The sequence below is a fragment of the Castor canadensis genome, chromosome 3, assembly GCF_047511655.1.
Source record: "Castor canadensis chromosome 3, mCasCan1.hap1v2, whole genome shotgun sequence".
Classification (NCBI taxonomy): domain Eukaryota; kingdom Metazoa; phylum Chordata; class Mammalia; order Rodentia; family Castoridae; genus Castor; species Castor canadensis.
The window spans coordinates 8,378,556-8,399,434 of record NC_133388.1 but is presented as its reverse complement, the minus strand read 5'-3'; the positions used below and the strand labels follow the sequence as shown (position 1 = coordinate 8,399,434).

General features: G+C 45.4%; 1 protein-coding gene across 8 annotated transcripts in view; it reads left to right on the top strand.

Annotated features, from left to right (window-relative positions):
- Positions 1–14,571, top strand: part of Ppp2r5c (protein phosphatase 2 regulatory subunit B'gamma) — a 144,623-nt gene extending 130,052 nt beyond the window's left edge. For 4 of the 8 annotated variants that reach the window (XM_020178852.2, XM_074067148.1, XM_020178855.2 and 1 more), the window contains 4 exons: positions 1,345–1,446; positions 3,203–3,275; positions 7,769–7,885; positions 14,298–14,571. In XM_020178852.2, the coding sequence (XP_020034441.2) occupies positions 1,345–1,446; positions 3,203–3,275; positions 7,769–7,885; positions 14,298–14,429 (424 nt within the window). In that variant the 3' untranslated portion in view covers positions 14,430–14,571. Of the gene's footprint in view, positions 1–1,344; positions 1,447–3,202; positions 3,276–7,768; positions 7,886–11,930; positions 12,001–14,297 lie in introns of all 8 variants that reach the window. The other 4 variants (XM_020178853.2, XM_074067147.1, XM_020178854.2 and 1 more) reach the window with 2 other exon arrangements.
- Positions 14,572–20,879: the final 6,308 nt, after the last annotated feature.

Sequence of the window (20,879 nt, the reverse complement as noted above, 5' to 3'; positions counted from 1 at the left end):
TACCCCTGCTGTCCTGCTGCACTTTTGCGTGGGCCACCCTGCTTTCTTCCCAGAATAAAGTCGCAGGGCAGCAGCCTGTGTTTTCCTGCCTGGCTCTGAAGCACTAAGACAGACCTCAGGCATAGGCCATGAACTCAGAGTCCCCTGAGCATGGGCCACCAGGAGGTGGACAGAAAACAGACAGAGCAAAGTCCAGCAGAGTTGGCTCACATCTTTGCCCCACTGCTAACTGGCTGTTGGAACTGGGCAAGGTGGATCTCTGTGTTTCCTCATCTGAAAAAAATGAGAAAATACAGGCATTCACCAAATTGCTTTGTTGTGTTGATTAAAGAGTGTTAATATATAGCATGCTTTGCTTTGCAGCCACCTTGCCCTGGCTTGAAGCTTAATTAAAATAACACTAATGTAATAAATTTGCAGGCTTCCTGTAAACTTCCTGCACTGGCTTTATAACCCCAGGTCTAGCCAAGATGTCAGCAGCAGTGGGAGTCTGCTGTGGCCAGACAGTAGTGGTCGTGATTAGCAAATCGACCGTCAGCAGTTTCTCCTTGGAAACATTCAGGTGATGACAAAGGCCACACTCAGCCACACTCCCCATGTAGTTCAGTGTGTGTGTGGCCTAATGGGAGTGCACAGTTGGCACCTAACTTGAAGCTCCTGCAAGGAAAGTGTGCTCCATTGTTTCCTACCTATACTTTGTGCTTCATTATAAAGTGGATTACACAGTAGTTAGGATTTGGTTTGGTTTGTTTACACTATTGCTCAGAGTGACATGGGCTGACCAGGCTCTGCTCGGCAGTTTTCTGCTGCTCTCTCTTGGGTGTGTATGGGTGGCTGCAACCAGATGGCAGCTTAGACTCAGAACAACTGGGCCACTCTACTTGACATTATTTTGGTTGGGGGCGGGGAGGGGTGGATTTTGCAATGTTGGTAGTGAAACCCAGGACCTTGTGCATGCTAGGCAAGTGTTCCACCACTGATTATAGCCAGCCCCCCAACCCCTGGCATTAAAATTAATTTTTCTGTCCTTAGTGAATAAGATTGAAAGGGAAATGACATTTCAGGGACTATAATTTTTCTTAATTGTATTTGTTCAAGTTTCAAAACATTTGTTCAGTTTCAAAGCAAGATGGCCTTTGACTGCTGTTAGCCAGGAGACCTGACTTCAGCCCACTGAACCATGTGGCTAACTCTAAGGAAACAGAGACTGGGCTAAAACCAGCAGGCTTTCCATGCTAAGTCTAGGAGGCTTGTGGGATGTGGGACTGTTGAACTGCGAAGAGCCTGAGAAGTTTGGAGAAAGGTGATCCAGTATGGAGTTTCACTGTGACATCTCCTCTGCAGGACGATACACGGCCTGATATACAATGCTCTGAAGCTCTTCATGGAAATGAACCAGAAGCTCTTTGATGACTGCACCCAGCAGTTCAAAGCAGAGAAGCTCAAGTAAGTCCCTGCCTGCTCAGGTGGCTGTACTAGGGTGTTTCTCCCTTAGCCCTGAATAGACCTCCTCCACTGTTTTGTTCTCAAAAGTTACTCCTCATTTTAGAGCAAGGCCAATCCTCTCACACTTGGAAAGCAAATTGAAACTTCATAATGACCTATTGTCAAAGAGCATGTGTTTACAGTCAGCTTTCCTCGCCCTTCTATTACTAGTTTAGTTATCTTTACCAAGTGTGTGTGTGGTCAGGAAGTTAGCCTTCAGGAAGGTTCGTTTTCTTAGGAGACACATAAAGGCTGTCATGGTGGTAATTTATCATATTTACAAGGAGGAATTTGAATTGTATCCTAAAAGGCTTATGTGAAAGAGCAAGATCTGAATTGCAACATAGCTTTATTCTGATGGAACACTCTCCATAAACTCAGGAATCCAGTCTGTCTTTGGAAAAATCAAAGTCCTAATCAGGGTCCTGCTTTTGTGCATTTGAGGACTTCAGAGCCCACAGGTGACAAGGCACTCTGCTCCTAGGCTGGCATATAATCATGTGATTAATTACGTATCAAAAGTCAGTACTCAGAGACTGGAGGAGTGACTCAAGTGGACGAGCACCTGCCTAGCAAGTGTGAAGCCCTGAGTTCAAACTCCAGTCCCACCAAAACAAAATGTCAAAAGTCACTCTTCAACTGGTCATGGTGGCTCATACCTCTAATCCCAGCTACTTGGAAGACATAGGTAAAGATTCATGGTCCAAGGCAGCCCCAGCAAAAAAAGCAAACCCTATCTAAATAATAACCTAAAGCAAAAAGGGCTGGAGGCATGGCTTACATGGTAGAGCACCTGCGTAGCGAGTGCAAGGCCCTGATTTCAGCCACCAAAAACAAAAGTCAATCTTTTTAGTTCAGTGTAGACTCTGCTTGTCACTTAAACCTGGCTAGGGTAAAGCACTCACAAATATGTGAGTGTTACCTGCATACCAGATTTTGTTTCAGATTTTGGTGATGCAACAGTAAATAAAACAAAAATCCTCACCAAACAGGGCTTATAGTACGCATGAAAGGAAGCAAAAAAGAACAAAATACAAATAAGTAAAATAGAGCACGTATGTGACAGTGATACAGACACAGACCAGTCCTTTAAATCCTTGAGCTGCATGTGGAGTCCCTGCTTGCCTCAGGCCAAGTCTTGTGAGGGCACAAGCAAGCTGAACAGTGGGCTCCTGTGGTGCCCTCTCCACTGGTAGACACCACAGTGCTCCAAGAGGGCCGGAAGTACCTGCAGTACATTTGGGGGATTTAGGGTTACAAAAAAAAAAGCCATTGTGGTCCAAGTTCAATGACTTAGTGAAGGTCATGTGCCTAGCAGTGGAATCAGACTACAAGACTTTTCCTTGCACTGTTGGACAGAGCCCGGCTGTGGGCCTCACTCTCCAGTGGGTGTATAAACCCTTTGCCACAGCCCTGGCCTGTGGAGTGGCACCTCACTGAACAGAAGCATAAGATACTTACATGCATAAGATTTTTTGAAGAATTTACACTCTTGTGACATTCTTAGCATTTTTATTTTCAGTCCTTACTGCTAAATCTCGGCCAGTTATTTTGTTTCTCACATCGTGTGCATCTTGAGCAGTAGGAGCACATGGAGTAAGACAAAGTACCAAAGGAAAAGTAGACGATGGTGGTGTGCACCCGTGCTTTATTTACCCCCGATGTTCTCTTGAATGTGACTCATCTCTAATGCAAATGACATTTTACTATTTTTCAGAGAGAAGCTAAAAATGAAAGAGCGAGAAGAAGCATGGGTTAAAATAGAAAATCTAGCCAAAGCGAATCCCCAGGTACTAAAAAACAGAATAACATGAAAATGCTGAGGGCATAATTTGATTGCTTTATGAGACAGGAACATGGCTTCGCCGGGGAAACGGGTTTCACTAACATTGTATATGAAAATGTCTGCAATAAAACACTTTGCAACTCTGTGACCCTCCTCTTGTATAAGTACTTCTTTTGCTCCACAACATTTTTACCACAGAATTAACTTTATTCTCTTCTTGGTAAATAAGATACTAATTTTACGAGTATACTGTGGTAAAAAGAAAATCAAGATACAAGCTCTGCTCCAGGATTATAATTTGTTTTCTCGCTTAGGTGTCATAGATGCTGTAACTCAAACTATGTTTCCCTTTCTTTTTAATGTCAAATTCTAAAAGAAAGGAAATTCGATTTGAAATAGATGAACTATGAAGTTGATATCCTCGTTCCTGAAGTTGGGTTTCTGTGGACTCAGCCTTCCATTGTTAGAAGCTAACACATCCTGCCTTGTCAGCGTTGACCCCTCTCAGTCCCTGGCCGCTGGGTCCCAGCATGCTCCCTCAGGCTCCTACCGAGGGTGAGCTCTTGGGCTGGCTCCAGGACTGCTGTGGTCTGGGAGGCTCTCATAATTGCGGTCCTTCAGGTTGTGTCCTGGTCTAGATGATTTTAGACCGTTACTACTAGGATGTTCTTTCCTGTCCTGTGCACCCATCTCATTATAGCAGGACTACTTAATGCAAATTATTTGTCTGAGTCTGCCAGACCAAGAATTCTCAGGTTTCTCACAACTCCCCAGAGAAGAAAATATTCTACTGAATGATGTGTTTCTTTTGGTGAAAGGTTTACATAAATAATTATTATCTAAGCTGAGATGTCCATTTTTTAATCTTTCTGACATTTAGTAAAAAGCAATGCACAGATATAAAGTTAACAGTATAAATTTTACCTGTATAGCAATGTACTGAACCAGGTGGCCAGCATTTGTCTGACATGCCTTTAAAGAAGTGTTCTTTTAGCATTAGCATCTGTAACATAATTGAAATAGCCAACTATAGGCAGCTGCTTTAATGAGTAGAATATGAGTCGAAAGTGAAGTTGATTTGTTTTTAAATGTGGTGGAGCAGAAGTCTGCAGCAGGTTTAGGTGGTTTGGCTCTGTCTGACCTTGCCCCTGGGGGTCTGCTTTGTTCCAAAGTGCTCTGGACTCAGAGGGTGAAGACAGGTGCCGCACAATGGAGATTAACAGCCTTGAAAAGCATGTGAAGTGTGTGTAAATCAGAGTGTCTAGTTTTATGTACTTTATCTAGAATATAGAAGCCTGTTGAACAAACTGCACAGAATGGTTACAATGAAGAACTGGTTGTTGTATTAACATGCGCAGCCTGGTTTCACTGCTGTGCTGCAGTGAAAGCTCCTTCTGAAATAGACCTTGTTCTCTGTGCCTGAGTTTGCTCCAGTAACTTCCTTTCTTCCTTTTGTCCGCTCTATAAACTGTCTGCGATGATGACATTCTGTGGTGGGTTTGGCATTGGAGCTCTGGTGACCTCCTCCTCACTTTCCTCACTCCCCATCTCTGTGTGGAACCATCTGTGACAGTCCTTGAGAGTCCTGTCTGCATGCCCCCGCCCCGTGGCACAACCTCTCTAAAGTGGAAAATACTTCATGTGTTAATACCTCAGAGCTGGAAATGTGGCCTCAGAACTTGCTTTTCATTCTCCCGAGAGAAAGTCTTTCCTAAATTCCGACCAGTGCTCGCTAGTAAAACAGTCATCTTGGTGATGATACAATTTTTATTTCTGTCACAAACATGGTTGGGTTTTTGAAGCATGGTTTTCTGTCTCAAATCTGCCTTATGGAGAGTTGATTCACTGGTTTCGTTTTGTGAAGGTGGATTCTCAGCAATTCACCGAGTGTTCACTGGCACATGTGGGCGTCTTCCTGACACTTACCCTCTGCTCACAGATGTAGAGTGCACCCTGCAAGCTGTTGGAACGTGGGGAGCTGTGGTACCTCCGGGTTTTATCCCATTTGTCTTAGCGGCTAAGGCAGCTTCATGGGTGTTCCATGTCACACATGGCTTAGTTGTTGGAAACCTAAAACCCTGAAGATTTCTAACGATTTATTTCTCCTAATCTACCAAGAGGTCCTGTGACATCCTGTCACTCATTCCCCTGACTGGTGGGAGTGAAGAGCAGTGCTTCTTGTACAGCACAGTGTGGCCATGGGTGCCCCACACTGCTGTGGAGGTGGCCACCTGGCACAAGCCTGTCTTTAAGTGGGAAACCCTTCCTGCACTGCCTGTGTGTGGCAGTGAGTTTGCCATGAGCCATATGCAGCGTCTTTGTCTCAGCTAGAAAATGCTGGGATTTTTCTTGGAGTAGCCAAATGTTAAAACAATCTGACTCTGAAGGACTCTCTCAGTCTGTATTCAGGGTGGGGCCCAAGGCCAGAGCAGGTCAGAGTAAGGAAACTGTAAGGCTGGCACCAGTAGGGTGTCAGTTTTGAGGGGCTAGGCCAAGTCTGTGTTAGAGGTGATGCTGGAGAGGAAGGAACAGAGATCAGATGTCAGCTTCCCAAAGGCACATAGATGGGAAGGGCCACGTGGCGCAGGCAGACCCATGTGACCTAGGGAGACCCACATGGCCTGGGCACACCCACATCATTGAAAGCTCTCTGGCAGTGGCAGGCACGTGTGCAGGGAAAGCCAGGCCCGGGCCTGGAGGCAGCTCTTCCAGGAATGTGTGGAAAGGAGAATGCTGGGCAGTGCTGTGGGAAGAGGAAGGCCACCAAGGGGACTGGGGACCACTGTTGTTGAAAGGAAGAAAGCCCAGGGTCAATCCATTCTCAAAGGTTGCATTAGAGGAATATGAACAGCCATACTGACCAGGGTTGAGGAGGCACAGGCAAGGGGGTCTGAGGGCCATGATGGACAGAAAGGCACAAGGTCATGGGGTCATGTGCTCCTCAGAAAGGGCTAAAGATTGTCCAAGGCACAGGCAGAGGAAGGGTCCTAAAATGGGCCTCAGAGGGAAAAAACAAGCCAGAAAGGGCTAGTGTCAAGAGACCTGCGGCAAGGTCCTGGGGATGACTGACTGTTCAGGCACAGCATGCCACAAGGGGGCTGGTAGGATAAAGCTAATACATGGCACAGTGTTGAAGGGCACCAGTAGCCCTGGCGGCACCAGTGGTTCCAGAGAAGTGAGAGTAGAAACCACAGCACAATAAGCTGAGCGACTGGGGAGATCCAGAGCTGAACTGTTGTCTGGCTGGAGAGATGCCTTATGGATGGGAGGGCCTCCAGTGAGGCAGACAGAGGAGGCTGTGGCAGGGGATGGAGGAGGACAGTGAGTGACTTGGGGTCAAGTCCCAGCTTCCTTTCCCGCCCCCTAAGACCGTGGGCAAGATGCTCGGCTCCCTAGGTGTTGGGCCTCCCAGAAGCACACGTCACCAGTTTGATCCAGAACAAAGGAAGCACTGAGCCCCAACCTACAGCACACATGCTGACTCCTTTCTTCCCTTTCCCCACCTCACAGAGAGGTCAGACATCAAACATTAACAAGCTGTGCGACCACATCCCTCTGCTTCAGGAACCAGAAGTCAGCAGGGCCAGGAGCCATCTGCAGTTCCAACCTGTGTGATGCCCCAGAGCACAGGAGAGTGGAGACAGGACCCCAAGAGGGAGCAGAGGGCATGGCCGCCGAGTGGAAGGTCCTGACAATAGGAGCGCCAGCCCCTCCTGCAGATCCAGCACAGGCTGACAGGGTGACCGGGGCTGCGCAACTAATCACATTCCTCTAACGCAACCTTTGAGAATGGGTTGACTCTGGGCTTTCTTCCTTTCAACTACAGTGGTCCCCAGTCCCCTCGGTGGCCTTCCTCTTTACACCACACCGCCCAGCATTCTCCTTTCCACACTCTCCTGCAACAGCTGCCTCCAGGCCTAAGCCTGGCTTTCCCTGCACACCTGCCTGCTACTGCCAGAGAGGTTGCATTCATTTTGGTGGCAAGCAGGACACTGGGGATTTGGCAAAAGGATCTAAGCAATTAGGAAAATGCTGAGGAAATGGGATGAAAAGAGAGAAGAGTTGAGGCAGCAACCTCAGAGAGGATCGTGTCATGAGAGTAGAGGGAAGAGAAGCTCGAGGTTGGCAGGCTGTGTGCACACAGCAGGATGAGAGGAGGCCTCCACGTGTGCCCCTTGTTTGGTGGCTCACATAGGGTCAGAATGTCAGAGGCTACAGGCAGGATGTGGGCCAACTTTTCGTCAGACATGGCGGACTCAGAGGGTAGGGAAGTGACCTTAGTGGGCTGGACTGTAGGAAGACAGATGGCTTTCTGGTGTTCAGCAGATAGCAGGGACTACAGGCGGTAGCAGTGGGGGAGTTTGTCTCCCACCAAGTAGGCTTTGTGCAGCAGAGGAAGCTGGGGGGGCGACGGGGAATACATGTGTCCTGCCAGGATGAGGTCCCCCAGTGCAGACCTGAGCGCCTAACAGAGTGACTCCACACTTTGCATTGCAGTACGCAGTGTTTAGTCACGCCAGCACCATGAACGCTCCGGTTGCAATGGAGACAGATGGGCCTCAGTTTGAAGATGCACAGATGCTGAGAAAGACAGTGAGCGACGAGGCTCATCAGGTAAAAGCGCATTGAGCTCAGCGGGAGTGTGCCCGCCCCAGTAGGTAACGTGACACGGCAGTGCCTTCTACCTAAGCCAAAATTAGATGGCCACCTGTTTCGGAAATCTCAGGAAGCATTTTACCTATCTATTGATCTCGGTGATCGAATTACTAGAAACAGTGTTTGATGATTGAGTATGTGTCTGCACTTTTTCTTCATTTAACAGTCATAATCCCAACTCTTAACTGTTCTTTATGTTAACGAGCAAAATCAAAAGCTTTGCAGTAATACCTTGCCACTTGCTTTTCCCTCTGCATCCCTGTGGCTTCCACTCTGGCCCAGAGACATCCCTTTTTAGTTCATAGCAGGTGCTAACATTTCCCACCTAGAACACCAGCAGGGAGCCTTGTCCTTCTGGGCCTAGGACCTCGGTGGCAGGACCTCTGCTCAGATGGCCTGGTGTCCATTGATGTGGAGATTCTGTTTCGATTACCACCAGCCCAAAGAGATCTCTTACTGCGAATTTGGGAACCATAAATAAGCTTCGCAAAGGCCTCCTGCTTGGGTTTGAAGAGCCTTCTTAAAGCTGGGCTTCCCTGAGCATGTTCCCTGTAAACAAATGGAGTCCTAAATGGGCCTGGGGACACCAGCTATGCTGACTCACAAACAACTTTAGCCCCCTTGGGCCAATGACAGAAATGTCCTAAAGACATTGGCATGAAGCTCAGGAATGTAAAAAGGGAAGGGCTGGAAACACCCCAGTGCTGCACACTGTTTACTGGATACAGATGGTTCAGAAGTGCTCCTGTCATTTGAAGTTAAATTAAGTAAACAGGGCTTTTTTTAAAATATTTTTAAAAATCTATATTTAAAAATCTATTATTATGAACAAAGTATAGAATCCAACTGGGTTGGACAAAAAACTACTTCCTAGGTGGGTGCCAGTGGCTCACACCTGTAATTGTAGCTACTTAGGAGACTGAGATTGGGAGGATCACAGTTCAAGGCCAGCCTGGGCAAATAGTTCCTGAGACCACCATCTCCAAAATAACCAGAGCAAAATGGACTGTAGGTATGGCTCAAGTGGTAGTGTCTGCTTTGCAAGTGTGAAGCCCGGAGTTCAAACCTTAGTCCCACCAGAAATAGAAAAAGAAAACAATTTGAGGCATTACCAAGAGTGCACAATCTAGAAAGACTGAGCCCTCTGGCCCCACGGCAGCCCTGAGGCACATGTGACTGCAGAGCACTTGAAATGGGGCAGGTCTGGATCCAGCTATACATCAATGTAAACACACCAGCATTCTAAGAGCTGATCTGAGAGGAGTGAATGCAGGGCATGTCACTCAGAACTTCTGTTACTGGTCACCCCAGTGGGTGACATCATTCCTTCCTCTTTGTTAGCGTCGCTGCTAGAAGAGTTGGAATCCCATGCACCACTGGCCTCTGCCACTGGACAGCTTGCCCCAGGCTCACTCACAGTGCTGTGCTCAACACAGGGCATATGTCATTGTCTTCCTGCCCAGCTGGTCCCCGGACTTCGGTTAAAATAAAAAATAGGCAAATATACTTCTTCACTCATCAAAGCAGACACTTACTGAGTATCAGGAACTAGTTTTTGTTTCCCTTTTTGATTGGCTTGGGTTGGTTTGGGTTTGGGTTTTTTGTGGGGCTGGGGTTTGAACTCAGGGTTTCATGCTTGCAAAGCAGGCATTCAACTCCTTGAGCCACACCTCTAGTCCATTTTTCTCTGGTTATTTTGGAGATGGGGGTCTCAAGAACTGTTTAACCGGGCTGGCCTCGAACAGTAATCCTCCTGATCTCAGCCTCCCAAGGAGCTAGGATTACAGCCAGCTGTGCCCAACTAGAAACTAGTTTTGTCCAACCCAGTTGTATTCTATATTTTGATCATAATAGTTATTCTTAACAATGAATAGGGTTCATCAAAAATACAAAAATCCATGAGTTTTTCTGTATTATATTTATGAGATGTTAAGTTTTCCGCCTTGAAAAGAATTTAAGGTAATTTTTTGGTGGTTTTTTTGTTTGTTTGTTTTTTGTGGCACTGGGTTTGAACTCAGGGCTTCACACTTGCTAGGCAGGCACTCTACCACTTGAGCCACTCTGTCAGTCCTTAAGGTAATCTTTTTGAGTGCCATTTTGATTTTACACTTTGAGTTTGCCAAAGCAGGCCCTCCTGGTCCCTTCGCTGAGTCCCTCAGAAGAAAATCAGAGTGTCATCTATGCTATGGGGAAGCCTTCCTGGGGAGTTGTAACCTCATGTTTCATTTTTTAAGATACTGGGAGCCAGACATGGTAGTACATGCCTGTGACCCCCCCATAACTCCTGTTACTCAGGAAGCAGAGGAGGATCATGGTCCAAGGGCAGCCAGGGCACAAACAGCAGACCCCACCTAAAAAGCAAACTAAAAAGCAAAAGAACCTGGGGTATGGCTTGAGTGGTGCACAGGCCCTGAGTTCAATCACTAGTACCACCAAAAACACACTTGGGCCATACAAAATTAAAAGGAAGTTTATGACTGTAAACCGTTTCTTACATATTCAATATTTGAGATTATGGGGAATTTATTTTTCTTTTTTGGTACCTCATTCAACTTAGGTCAGAATTAAAGCTAGAAAAAACTATAAGCTATACCTAAAATGTAATGAAGCTGTGACGTACTTATGGGTTATATCCTGTAGTAGATCAAAAACTTGATCAAGGACACAAACCAAGGCAGTATGGGGGTGCACACCTATAATTCCAGACTCTGGAGGCTGAGGCAGGAGAATCATGAGTTCAAGGCCAGCCTGCGCTACACACTCCCAACTGGTTGCCCCGTCCTCTACCCTTCTTAGGGGTCATGTCCCCTTCCAGGAGGACACTGGGGTAATGGAAGGAAGCAGTCCTGCAGGTGTCTGCTCATCTAGTTGTAAATGGAGGTGTGGACAGGATATCTCTGAGAGAACTCCTGTGGCATGTTTGCTTCCTTGTTTGTGTTTGTGATTCTTGAAATTAGATTATATAACTCTGTAATTGGCAAATTTCTGTGTAATTGGCATTCTTAACAAAATTAGCCCTCCACCTTGCCTTTAGATTTCCGTGGATCATGGTCCTGGGTTGGCAATCTAAATGCCATGGGCACTAGGCGTTCACCACTAGAATCCCAGCAGGCATTTCTTTCTCCTTAAATTAACAAACTCATTCTAAAATTCCTATGGACTGGGAGGGAGGTGCATCTCAAGTTTGAGGCCAGCCGAAGCTACATAACAAGACCCTGTCTCAAAAATAACTACAATCTCTATTGAAATGCAAAGGTCCTAGAGTAGCCAAAACAACTCTGAACAAAACAGAGCTGGTGGAGCAGAAACATTGCCCAGTGTCAGCACTCAGAGATGGCTAGGAATTCATTGAGCCATTTTAATTTAATGGATCCTCAGCCTATCTCAATGTAGAGGTGGACTTGTAGGGCAGTATTTGAAATGATAAACTCTTCTTGATTTGAAAATGTTTGAGGTCATTTTCCTGAAATTCTCACAAAAGCTGTTAATACAGCAAAAAAGGCATGGTGGCGCACGTCTGTAATCCCAGCACTCAGGAGTCTGAGGCAGGAGGACCACAAGTTTGCAGCCAGCCTGGGCTGCAAAGTGAGATCCTGTCTCAAAAAGCAAACAAGCAAAACGAATTGAGAGCTAAAAATTAAGCTTTTGAGAGTTTATCTTACTGAATATTCTCAGTGCCCTTTCCATTTTATTTTCAGCTATTTTTCCAAGGTGATTCCATGTTTCCTCAAACAGATTTGGGAGTTGGGTCAGGCCAGAGTGAGAGCTAAATGGCGGTCTTTCAGAAGAGTAGGGACTGGAGACTCTCATGCTAAGGAGGCACTTGGTTGGGTTTTTGTGGGAAATTTAACAAAGTATTTACCTGTCAGACCTTCATTTGGATGTCCTTTGAGAAACTTACATAACTCTGTATACTAGAGAATCCAAAGAAATCTAGTAAGTTTCACATGAATGGTATCCACATCAGAGATACTAAAATGTTTACAATTCTCATTTTTGACAGTTGGTCGGGAGAAAAGCAGTGTCAACCATGCAAGTCAGAAAGGTGTAGAGACGGAAAGTGGGCAGCGCAGGTATTCATTCTCAAATGCATAGAGTGTGCTTAAGGCTCCGTACCTACAAAAAGAATTGACAAGTCAGTGTTGTGCACATGAAGTATTTTCCCTTCTCCCATGTCATTCCAGCCTGTGATGGTGTGGTCAAGACGAAGAAATCTGGTTCCTTAACTGTTATTTTAGCCAGCTGGGTTTCATTTGAGATTTTCTTTTCCCATATTACATGTGTAAATGAATAAGCAGACATTTTAATTCCAAGAATAAAAAGAAATTTGGTGCCTTAGAAAGTTTTGATTAGTTCTGCCCCAAATTAATTGGTAAAGTTTGAATTCATGCCCTGATTAGAGAAAAAAAAATGTGCCCAGTCCCGTGCACCCCATCCCCATGTCCTCTTCCCACTGACTGTTGACATTGGCCTGTTGGGCCTGCAGGATGCTACCAGCCAGAGGCTGCTCCTCTGACCAGCGTCTCCTGCAGAGCTGGTAAAGGCCCAGCCTCCCTTGTCCACATGCTGCCAGCAAGTCCCCAAGTGTCACTCACCCAGGACAATGCCTGCATGGTGTCTCATTCATTCCTGCCTTGTTTCTCTTCTTCCCCTGTGGTTTGTAAAGTTACTCTCTGCTTCGTGTGCTCATTTGAAATGCCTAAGCAGAGAGGCCTGCCATGTCCATCAGCTTCCTGGCCTTCTAGAAACTCTGGAGACAAGTTGATTTTCTCAGTTTGCCTTCATTGGTTCCACCTTCAAGGACTTTTTTCTATTGTCTTTCTCTGTGGAGATGCTTCTTCTCTTTGAAGTGCCTGCTTCACCGGTAATAACACATTCATTCCATTTATATAAAAGCTTTGGCTTGGCTTGGCTTTGTTTTGCAGATCCACATACAGTAGGCATAAAATTTAGGGCAGAATTTCACCTCTGAGTTTCTGACGGGTTGAAAGCAAACCTGCTTTGCAAGCTACAGTGCTGTTAGTACTGGGCCTGGTGGTGCTTGCCTGTAAGCCCAGCTCACATACATAAAACAGTGCTCTTACAGGAATGGTCACTGGTGACATTCATCACCTCCCGATGGTGGCTCTAACTCTGCCTCACACTGGTTTTCTCTAGGGGAAACCAAAAGCCCTACCTTTGCCAGGACAGATAAAGAATATTTCTAGAAATAATTCTAAAGTGACATAAACCTTGATGCTATCATTGTCTTCATAGGTAAATTTGCCAAGAATCTAATAAATACTTAGCTCCTGAAGATGTGAACTTTTTATTTTTAACTTAGGCACATCTTTGAATTTTTCCTTAAAGCAAAGCAAGGCTTATTTTACACACTATACCACAGTCAGATATCTCGAAAACTCTGAGAACTTGCTATGCAGGGGTCCTTTTTGCTGTCAAATCACTTTCCTTAATATGTCTTCTTGTTGGGGACACTGAGCAGAAAGGAAAACGATTCTGGTTAAGCAATATTGATCCAAAAAAAGTCGGTCGTTATTTGGCAGTCTTCTGGTGTGCACATTGCACTTGCATGATTTCCGTGCTTCCTCGCTGTATTTCAGAAGACCGGTGTCAATGCAGAGGCCTTCCTTTAAAACTACATTGCTTGTTCTCATTCCTGGAGATGGATGCTTTGGTGTGTAAACACACCCTACAGACTCCCCTTTCTTTGCAGATACCATTGTCTGAATCCTACAAAAATAGGAGTCGCTTAATTTTGAAAATTCCCTAAACTTCAGAAAGAATGGATAGGAAAAATGAGTCTTTTGTTTCTTACTGTTAATATTCAAAATTTTTATGTAAATGATGATGGTTTTTTTATAAGTGCTAGGTTTTTTCTCTCTACATGACCCATTTCATGCCTCTTACTTTAGATACTCTTTTTTTATTTGGTGGAAGTTTTAGCTGTCTTGATGGTTTAAAATCTAGTTTGGATATATTTTTTATTCATTCTATTTATCGCCAAAGAAAATTTCTGCTTTCTGAAATGCTCATGTAATGGACAAAGTTGTAAATGACTTTGGTAGTGTTTTATAAAAGAGGAGGGTATGTATGGGATTCACTGGTGAATTCTACAATCACTACACATTTTAGAAAACCAAATGCCTATATTGTACACAGTTCCTCTTACCAGCCATTAGATTACTTGGAGTAGACAAGATATTTTTTGTGATGACATAAGACATATGTCCTTTCCCTGTGGCCAGTGAAGCCTTTGCATGTAGTTGGTGCACATTTGCCTCCTAATTCTCCTCTAACTTCTGACTCAGAAGTGAGCTCCCTTCTCAGATAGCTTAGTATGTAGCCAACTCCATTGCGTTTTTAATTCCAGGCACAGAAAGATCCGAAGAAGGACCGTCCTCTTGCACGCCGCAAGTCCGAGCTGCCTCAGGACCCCCACACCAAGAAAGCCTTGGAAGCTCACTGCAGAGCCGACGAGCTGCTCTCCCAGGATGGGCGCTAGCGCCAGCTCCGGAGTGCTGCCGGGCCGGGCCGGGCATGCCAGTGTCTTCTGGATTCTGTAGAAAATACATACTGTCTGTGCCATACCAACCAGTCACACTCAAGAGTCAAAGCCTCCCTCACCCCATTCTGTAGGCAGTAACACACATCCGCCCAGCTCAAGACTAGGAGTTCAAACAATGGTGGCTTCTCAAACCCTGTGTCCTCACAGCGTTGTCACCTCCCCAGCGTGGCCCTAAGTAAGACTGTCACAAAATCAGAGCTGTAGGAAAGCACCCTGGTCCTCATCCATGTTCTACCCAAATGAAACTTGTGACCCTATAAAATAGGTGGTTGTGGGTAACATCAGTGTTCAAATCTGAGGAACACCTTAGAAAATCTTACCTGGTTTTGAGACTTCACAGCTTTGCGGTTTGTGCGCCATTCTTATGCTGGCAGTTTTCATTTGTTGAATCTCACAGAGATGGCTCTTTGCTCTCACGTCCTAACAGCCCACTGGGAGAGTGACATGACAACCCTCAGCCTCTGGCACCTGCTAAGGTGTTTCTTGCTTTGCCTGTGGCATGTCCACCTTGTCCTACTTCTCTGTCTACCGAAAGCCATATTTCCTAGTCTGTGGGACAGCACCAGGATTCTAGGGGTGAGCTCCTAGAAGAGAGTTATCTTAAAAGAGCTTTCTCTGTCTACCTTGACTGGAATTGGAATTTTTTAATTATGTATTCATATTTTTATTTGCAGAATCAATTTTTTCATCTATTTACACATTGTTGCCCTTCAACAAGACTCTGGAATTGATAAAATTATAGTGTCTAAGAATCCCATATCTGTAGAAAGTTAGAATGAGTTAAAAGCTGCAGCTGCCTTTGGGCATAAAGTAGCAAAAATAACATTGTAGGCCCCAGGCCCTGCACGGCCCTGCCACACTCACGCACGATGAGAAGCGGTCCTTGGAGCGTGGAGGAAGCAGCAGTGAGGGCGGCAGAGAGCATCCGTGTTCTGTGGGAGAGAGCACACACTACCCACTCCAAGGAGAGGGCACTGTCTGAGTTTTCACCAGTCTTCAAATGCTGCTATATATTTCACAGACTTCTTGCATGGATTAAGCTTTTGTTTTAGATGGAATAGCACGAGGAGAAAATCCTTTAAACTTAGTGCTTTGTCTGTTCTTATTTCTCTCAGGGTGGCCAGTATTTTGATTTATTTATCCTGCTTGAAAGCTACTTGACATGTACACTGCTGTTCTGAACAGTGACTAGTTTCCTTTGTCTCTGGCATATAATATAACTTAATGTTAAATGTCTTGATACATAAGAGATAAAATGTGGCTTCTTTTAGGATCTGTTTTTTTAATCGTGGTCTCGGGTATCCATGAAAAGATTGTGAAATCAGACATTGCGCCTGCCCAGGGTCTCCCAACAACACTTGTTTCTCAAGTGGGAGGAAAACAACCTGGGGGGAGTTGGGGCTCCTGTTGAGAGCCAGCACAAGCTCTAAATGAGGTCACCCTGGCTGACAGTGGGCAGGGCCGTCCAGTTGGTGAGAAGAACATTTCCTGAGAAACTTGACAAGTATCTATCCATTTTACCATTATGAAATCTATTATTTAAAAAAAAAAAGTTGAGATGCCTTCTCCTTTTGAGGGAAAAAGGGTGCTTTTTATTGTATAAAGCAGCGTCTTATGTATTTTGATATACCATTGTTTGAACTTCTGTCTTTAGCTGATAGATTCTCAGATATCCCCGATTTGGGGTGTTGGTATGTTGTGAGAGGTTTCTGGAAGACTCTCCTTTGCCCTAGGGGAAAAGCAAGATATCAATGTCCGGGTGATTGTGTAAAGCTCAACGTATAAGAACATCTTTTGGTCTAGGTTTTATTTCTGCTCTTTATTGAAGACAAACATTCACCAATAAGGGAAAAAAAAAAAGTTTTGAGAGAAACTAATTTTCTTTGACAAGAGTATTACTTCATATTTTGGCCTATTAAAGTTTCCCTAGTTAGTACTCGGACTCGCTGTGCTAATTGTTCAACTGATGATATTATTATAGACACTGTTTATTCTGCACCAAACCAATTCAGAAGTACCGCATTGACATAAGCCGGTGACTGTTTCTCTTCATGAAGTTCTGTGTTCGGCATCTTCGCTTTTTCCGAAGTGTATCTGTACACCAGAGGTGCCACAGTTCCGAGTGTCTTTTTAGTGTGGCTTTAGTATGGCTTCCTTTTAATATTGTATATACATTGTATCTTTGTTTTATGGTAATAAGTAATAAAAATGTAGACTTCATATTTTGTACAAAATGTCCTATGTACAGAATAAAAAGTTCATAGAAACAACAAAAATAGGTAAGTGCACAATTATTTTTCTTTAGAAAATATCTGTAACTTTATGCTTTAGTGAAATGTTAAGTACCTACATATTTTTTAACATTTTGTAATTCAAAACTTTTTGTTTTGACATTGTTTATGAAGAGAAACTTCATACACTTGCCATTTAATATGCTCTTTTATCTAATTTTAAAGAACTCTTAAAATGGTGTATTATATGGACTAAATAAAGAACATGTGAATTTTACTGCTCATCATGAAACTAAATTTAGCCATGGCATTGGGCAAGCCGGTTCTGACATTCTCCGGTTACTGTTAGGCCGGGAGCCAGCCACTCCAGGGTCACTGGCTGGAGGACAGGAAGCAGGCATCCATTGTTGCCCACCACCAAGAGCCGGCCATGCCAGCCGTACTCATGCTCTTTAAAGCTACTTTAATGGAAAAGCAACTTTTTATAGACATCTCTTGTTTGGGGGGAGGCAAATGTGAATCAGTACAATTTATAGAAATTGCAGTGAATTTTATGATGTTTTTAAAAAAATCACAAAGATAAATTAAGTGCTTAAACGTGGACACAGTAGAATTGCTGAGAATATGGATTTGGGGTTCTTGTTCACTGACCACCTCCATAGCGGAGAGATCCTTTCCACTCAAGTCCATGGAAACAGGAGCGGAATAAAGTGGCATTTCTCAGTTTTGCAGCACCTGAGCTGCATACCCACAGGTGGGGGGAGGGGTAGTCCCCTTGCCCTGTTTCCTTACAGTCACATGGTCTCTCAGCTGCCTTCTCTGGTGGGAGCCTGGCTGAGTGAGGAGTGGGGCTTCCCTTAGGGTCTTGGGCCTAAGCTCCTGGTGAGTTGGTTGGGTGTTTTGGAGAATCACACGTACCCCGTTTCACTGGGAACCCATGTTAGCTTTGGGCAACAAAGCCCTCTGCACTCTACCTGTCCTCTGCAAGGGCCAGGAGACTATCATATTCCCTCACATCCCACTCCATGGGAGTTCCTGAGGGGACTGACCAAACAGGCATGCTGCCATGGAAGCCCAGCTATGTGCTTCTTGCTGCAGATCGGCGAGGCCTGTGGGCAAAAGGCCACCACTCTGTCTCCTTCCGTGAGAACTGACATCACCCAGTCAGCAGTAATGGCGATGAGAACAAGCCAGGGGCCAGTGTAGGTGCCTCAAGTCCCTTGACTCCCACCATCCACTGCAGTATTTGCTCTGGTTCACAGAGGAGGAGACTGGGGCATACACAGGTTAAGTAGAACCAGGTTTCAACCCATGCAACATGACCACCGGCAGCAGGCCCCACACCAGCCCGTTACAGGTAGAAATTCCCCAGACAGCCCTGTCTTGCACAACAGTGAACACGGATGGCTCTCAGCTCACATCTCAGCTCACCACCATGCCAAGCTGTAGAAGTACCCCAGTGACAGCGAGAAGATGGCTGTGGACTCCAGGGAAAGGCCCCAAGTCTGCCTTCATTGTAGGAAACCTCTAGGCCCCTAAGGTCTAAGAGTGACTTTAGGGAAACAGCCTGAGACAGCATTGAGGGATGGGTGCGGACACAGCAGGGCATGGACGGCGCACTTGACTCCAAGAACCAGGAGAACCTCACAGCATCCAGTCCTGTGGCTTCCCACGTGCTTCAGGAGCTATTGTTTCCTTGTATTTGGGGGTTTTATGGCAGCACTGGGGTTTGAACTCAGGACCTCATGCTTGCTAAGCATGCGCTCTATCACTTGAGCCACTCCACCAGCCCTTTTTTGTGAAGGGTTTCTTGGAGATAGGGTCTCATAAACTATTTACCTTGGCTGGCTTCGAACCACAATCCTCCTGACCTTTGCCTCCTGAGTAGCTAGGATTACAGGCGTGAGCCACTGGGACCCAGCTGCTGTTGTTTCTTTGTAAATTTAAATAATATTTAAACTTGTAAGAAAAGACTCAAAACATTATACCAAATTTTAACACTTTAAAGGCCACACACATTAGCCTGTGTTCTCATCAACTTTTATGTTACTAATATGAGTGTATAAAATTTATCAGACTTTTAGCTCTTATTTAATACGTAGGTATAAATCTTTTACACAAGATTTCATGGGAGAAAAGAAGTGGATTGTACTACCAAAAGTTTCTAATCCACTATCTTTGGATTTTGGGGTGTGTGGTTTTAGAAGGACACAGTCCTAGAAGTGAAGAGACAGGCCCAGACGGATTAGAAGCTAAGTGTCTGGGCCCCACTCTAGCCCACTGCCCCGCTCATGCTTGTCAAAGGAGCATTATCTAAATTCCCCACGATTTTCTGGCGGGGTGAGTCAGAAACCAGAATGCATCTTTTCTATCCTCAGAGTTTCCTGATCACATCCAATTTAAGGTCACATTTGCCTGCGTTGCTTTTGTGGCAGTTTTGCAAATACAGTTAAATATAAGCTGCACTGACTTGTACTTATAAACTTTATAAAGGTGTGTGTATTTTTAGAGGATGATGTATCGCAAACCAATTACCAGTCAACCCAAGAGTCCTGACTTGCCTTCTCAGTTCCTATAATAAAAACAGCCAGTACAAGCCGGGCACTGGTGGCTCACACCAGCAATCTTAGCTACTTGGGAGGCTGAGAGCATGAAGATCACAGTTCAAGTCCAGCCCAGGCAAACAGTGTGTTGTGCCCCTGTCTCCAAAATAACCAGAGCAAAAATGGGCTGGAGGTGTGGCTCAAGGGGGCAGAGCACGTGCTTTGCGAGCACAAAGCCAAGTTCAAACAAGGAACCAGGGCAAGGTCCAGGGTAGCATCTGACTGTGTGCACACATCCTGCTGGGAGCATAGCTGTCACGCTCTTGCTCACTCACTCACTCTCATATGGTAAACTCCACAGTCTTGATTTCTGTCTCCAAAATGCATTTCATAGAAAGACACCTGCCTCAAAATAGTCATAGACTTGAGAGCACCTTGAAGCCAAAATCTGCACCCCATTAATTGGAACCAGTGTTGAGCCTTCTGCTCGATCCATTCCTGCAGGATTCTCTCTAGGGGCCCCAAGATCCACTCACTGTATTCGGTATTGTGAGCCTAAGGGATAGGCCAGAGAAGGATGTCGCCTTCTAAACAGGAGGTAAGACTGAGGCCTGAGCACAATGTTGAACCAAGATGTTGAGCACCACAGAACCCACAAACTAGAGGCTGGGCTCCAAGCTGCATGAAGCAGCTGGTCCTGAGTTGAAAGCAGGTAGTTGCATAAGTACATGTTACTAGTGAATGAACTCAGGCCACCTTTTTTGTAATGTCAAGGTCCAGGTGATTCCATGGTGAATTTTTGGCTAAGAAACCTAGAGTTTCCTTCTTTCAGTATAGTTTTGGCTTGGGTTTCAAGAAGACTGGAATAAGTTGGGGGCGTGTCTCAGGTGGTAGAAAGCCTGCCTAGCATATGCAAAGCCCTGAGTTCAAACCCCAGTAAATAAAAATAAGTAAAGGCTGGAATAAAAAAAGAGCCTACTGTGTGGAATGAGATACTCACTAAGGCTGCGAAGCTGTCCTGAGAGCAGTGCTCCCCAGAAGCCAGATCCACTCCCAAGGCTTTTCGACTCTAGGTAGAAGGGCTGTTGCAAGTTCGTGCACCCTCAAGTTCAGGATTCCCTAAGACTCAGCAGGATGAGTAAAAACTGCTGTACTCATGGTTACAGTTTATGCAGCAATTGAAAGGATACATTAAGATCAAAGGCAGCTGAGCGTGGTGGTGCTTGCCTATAATTCCAGCACTTGGGAAGCTGAGGCAAGAGGATCACGATTTTGAAGCCAGCCTGGGCTACATAGTGAGACCCTGTCTCAAAAAACCAAGGGCTAGAGATGTAGCTCTGTAGCAGAGTACTAGCATCGCAGGCACAAGGCCCTGAGTTCATTGCATATCACCAAGGGAAACCATGGGCAAAGATGCCCTGCCCAGGACAGAAGAGATGGGGCTGAAGCTCAGAGCTGCCAGGTGTCCTCTCCACAGAGATGGCCTGCAGCACTGACTTCTTGGCAACAGAGCATGGCAGCGTGTTTGGAGGACTGTCTGCCTAGGAAGCTCGCCTGTGCCTTGGGGCCTAGAGTTTTTTTGGAGTTTAATTACATATGCATGCCAACCTTAG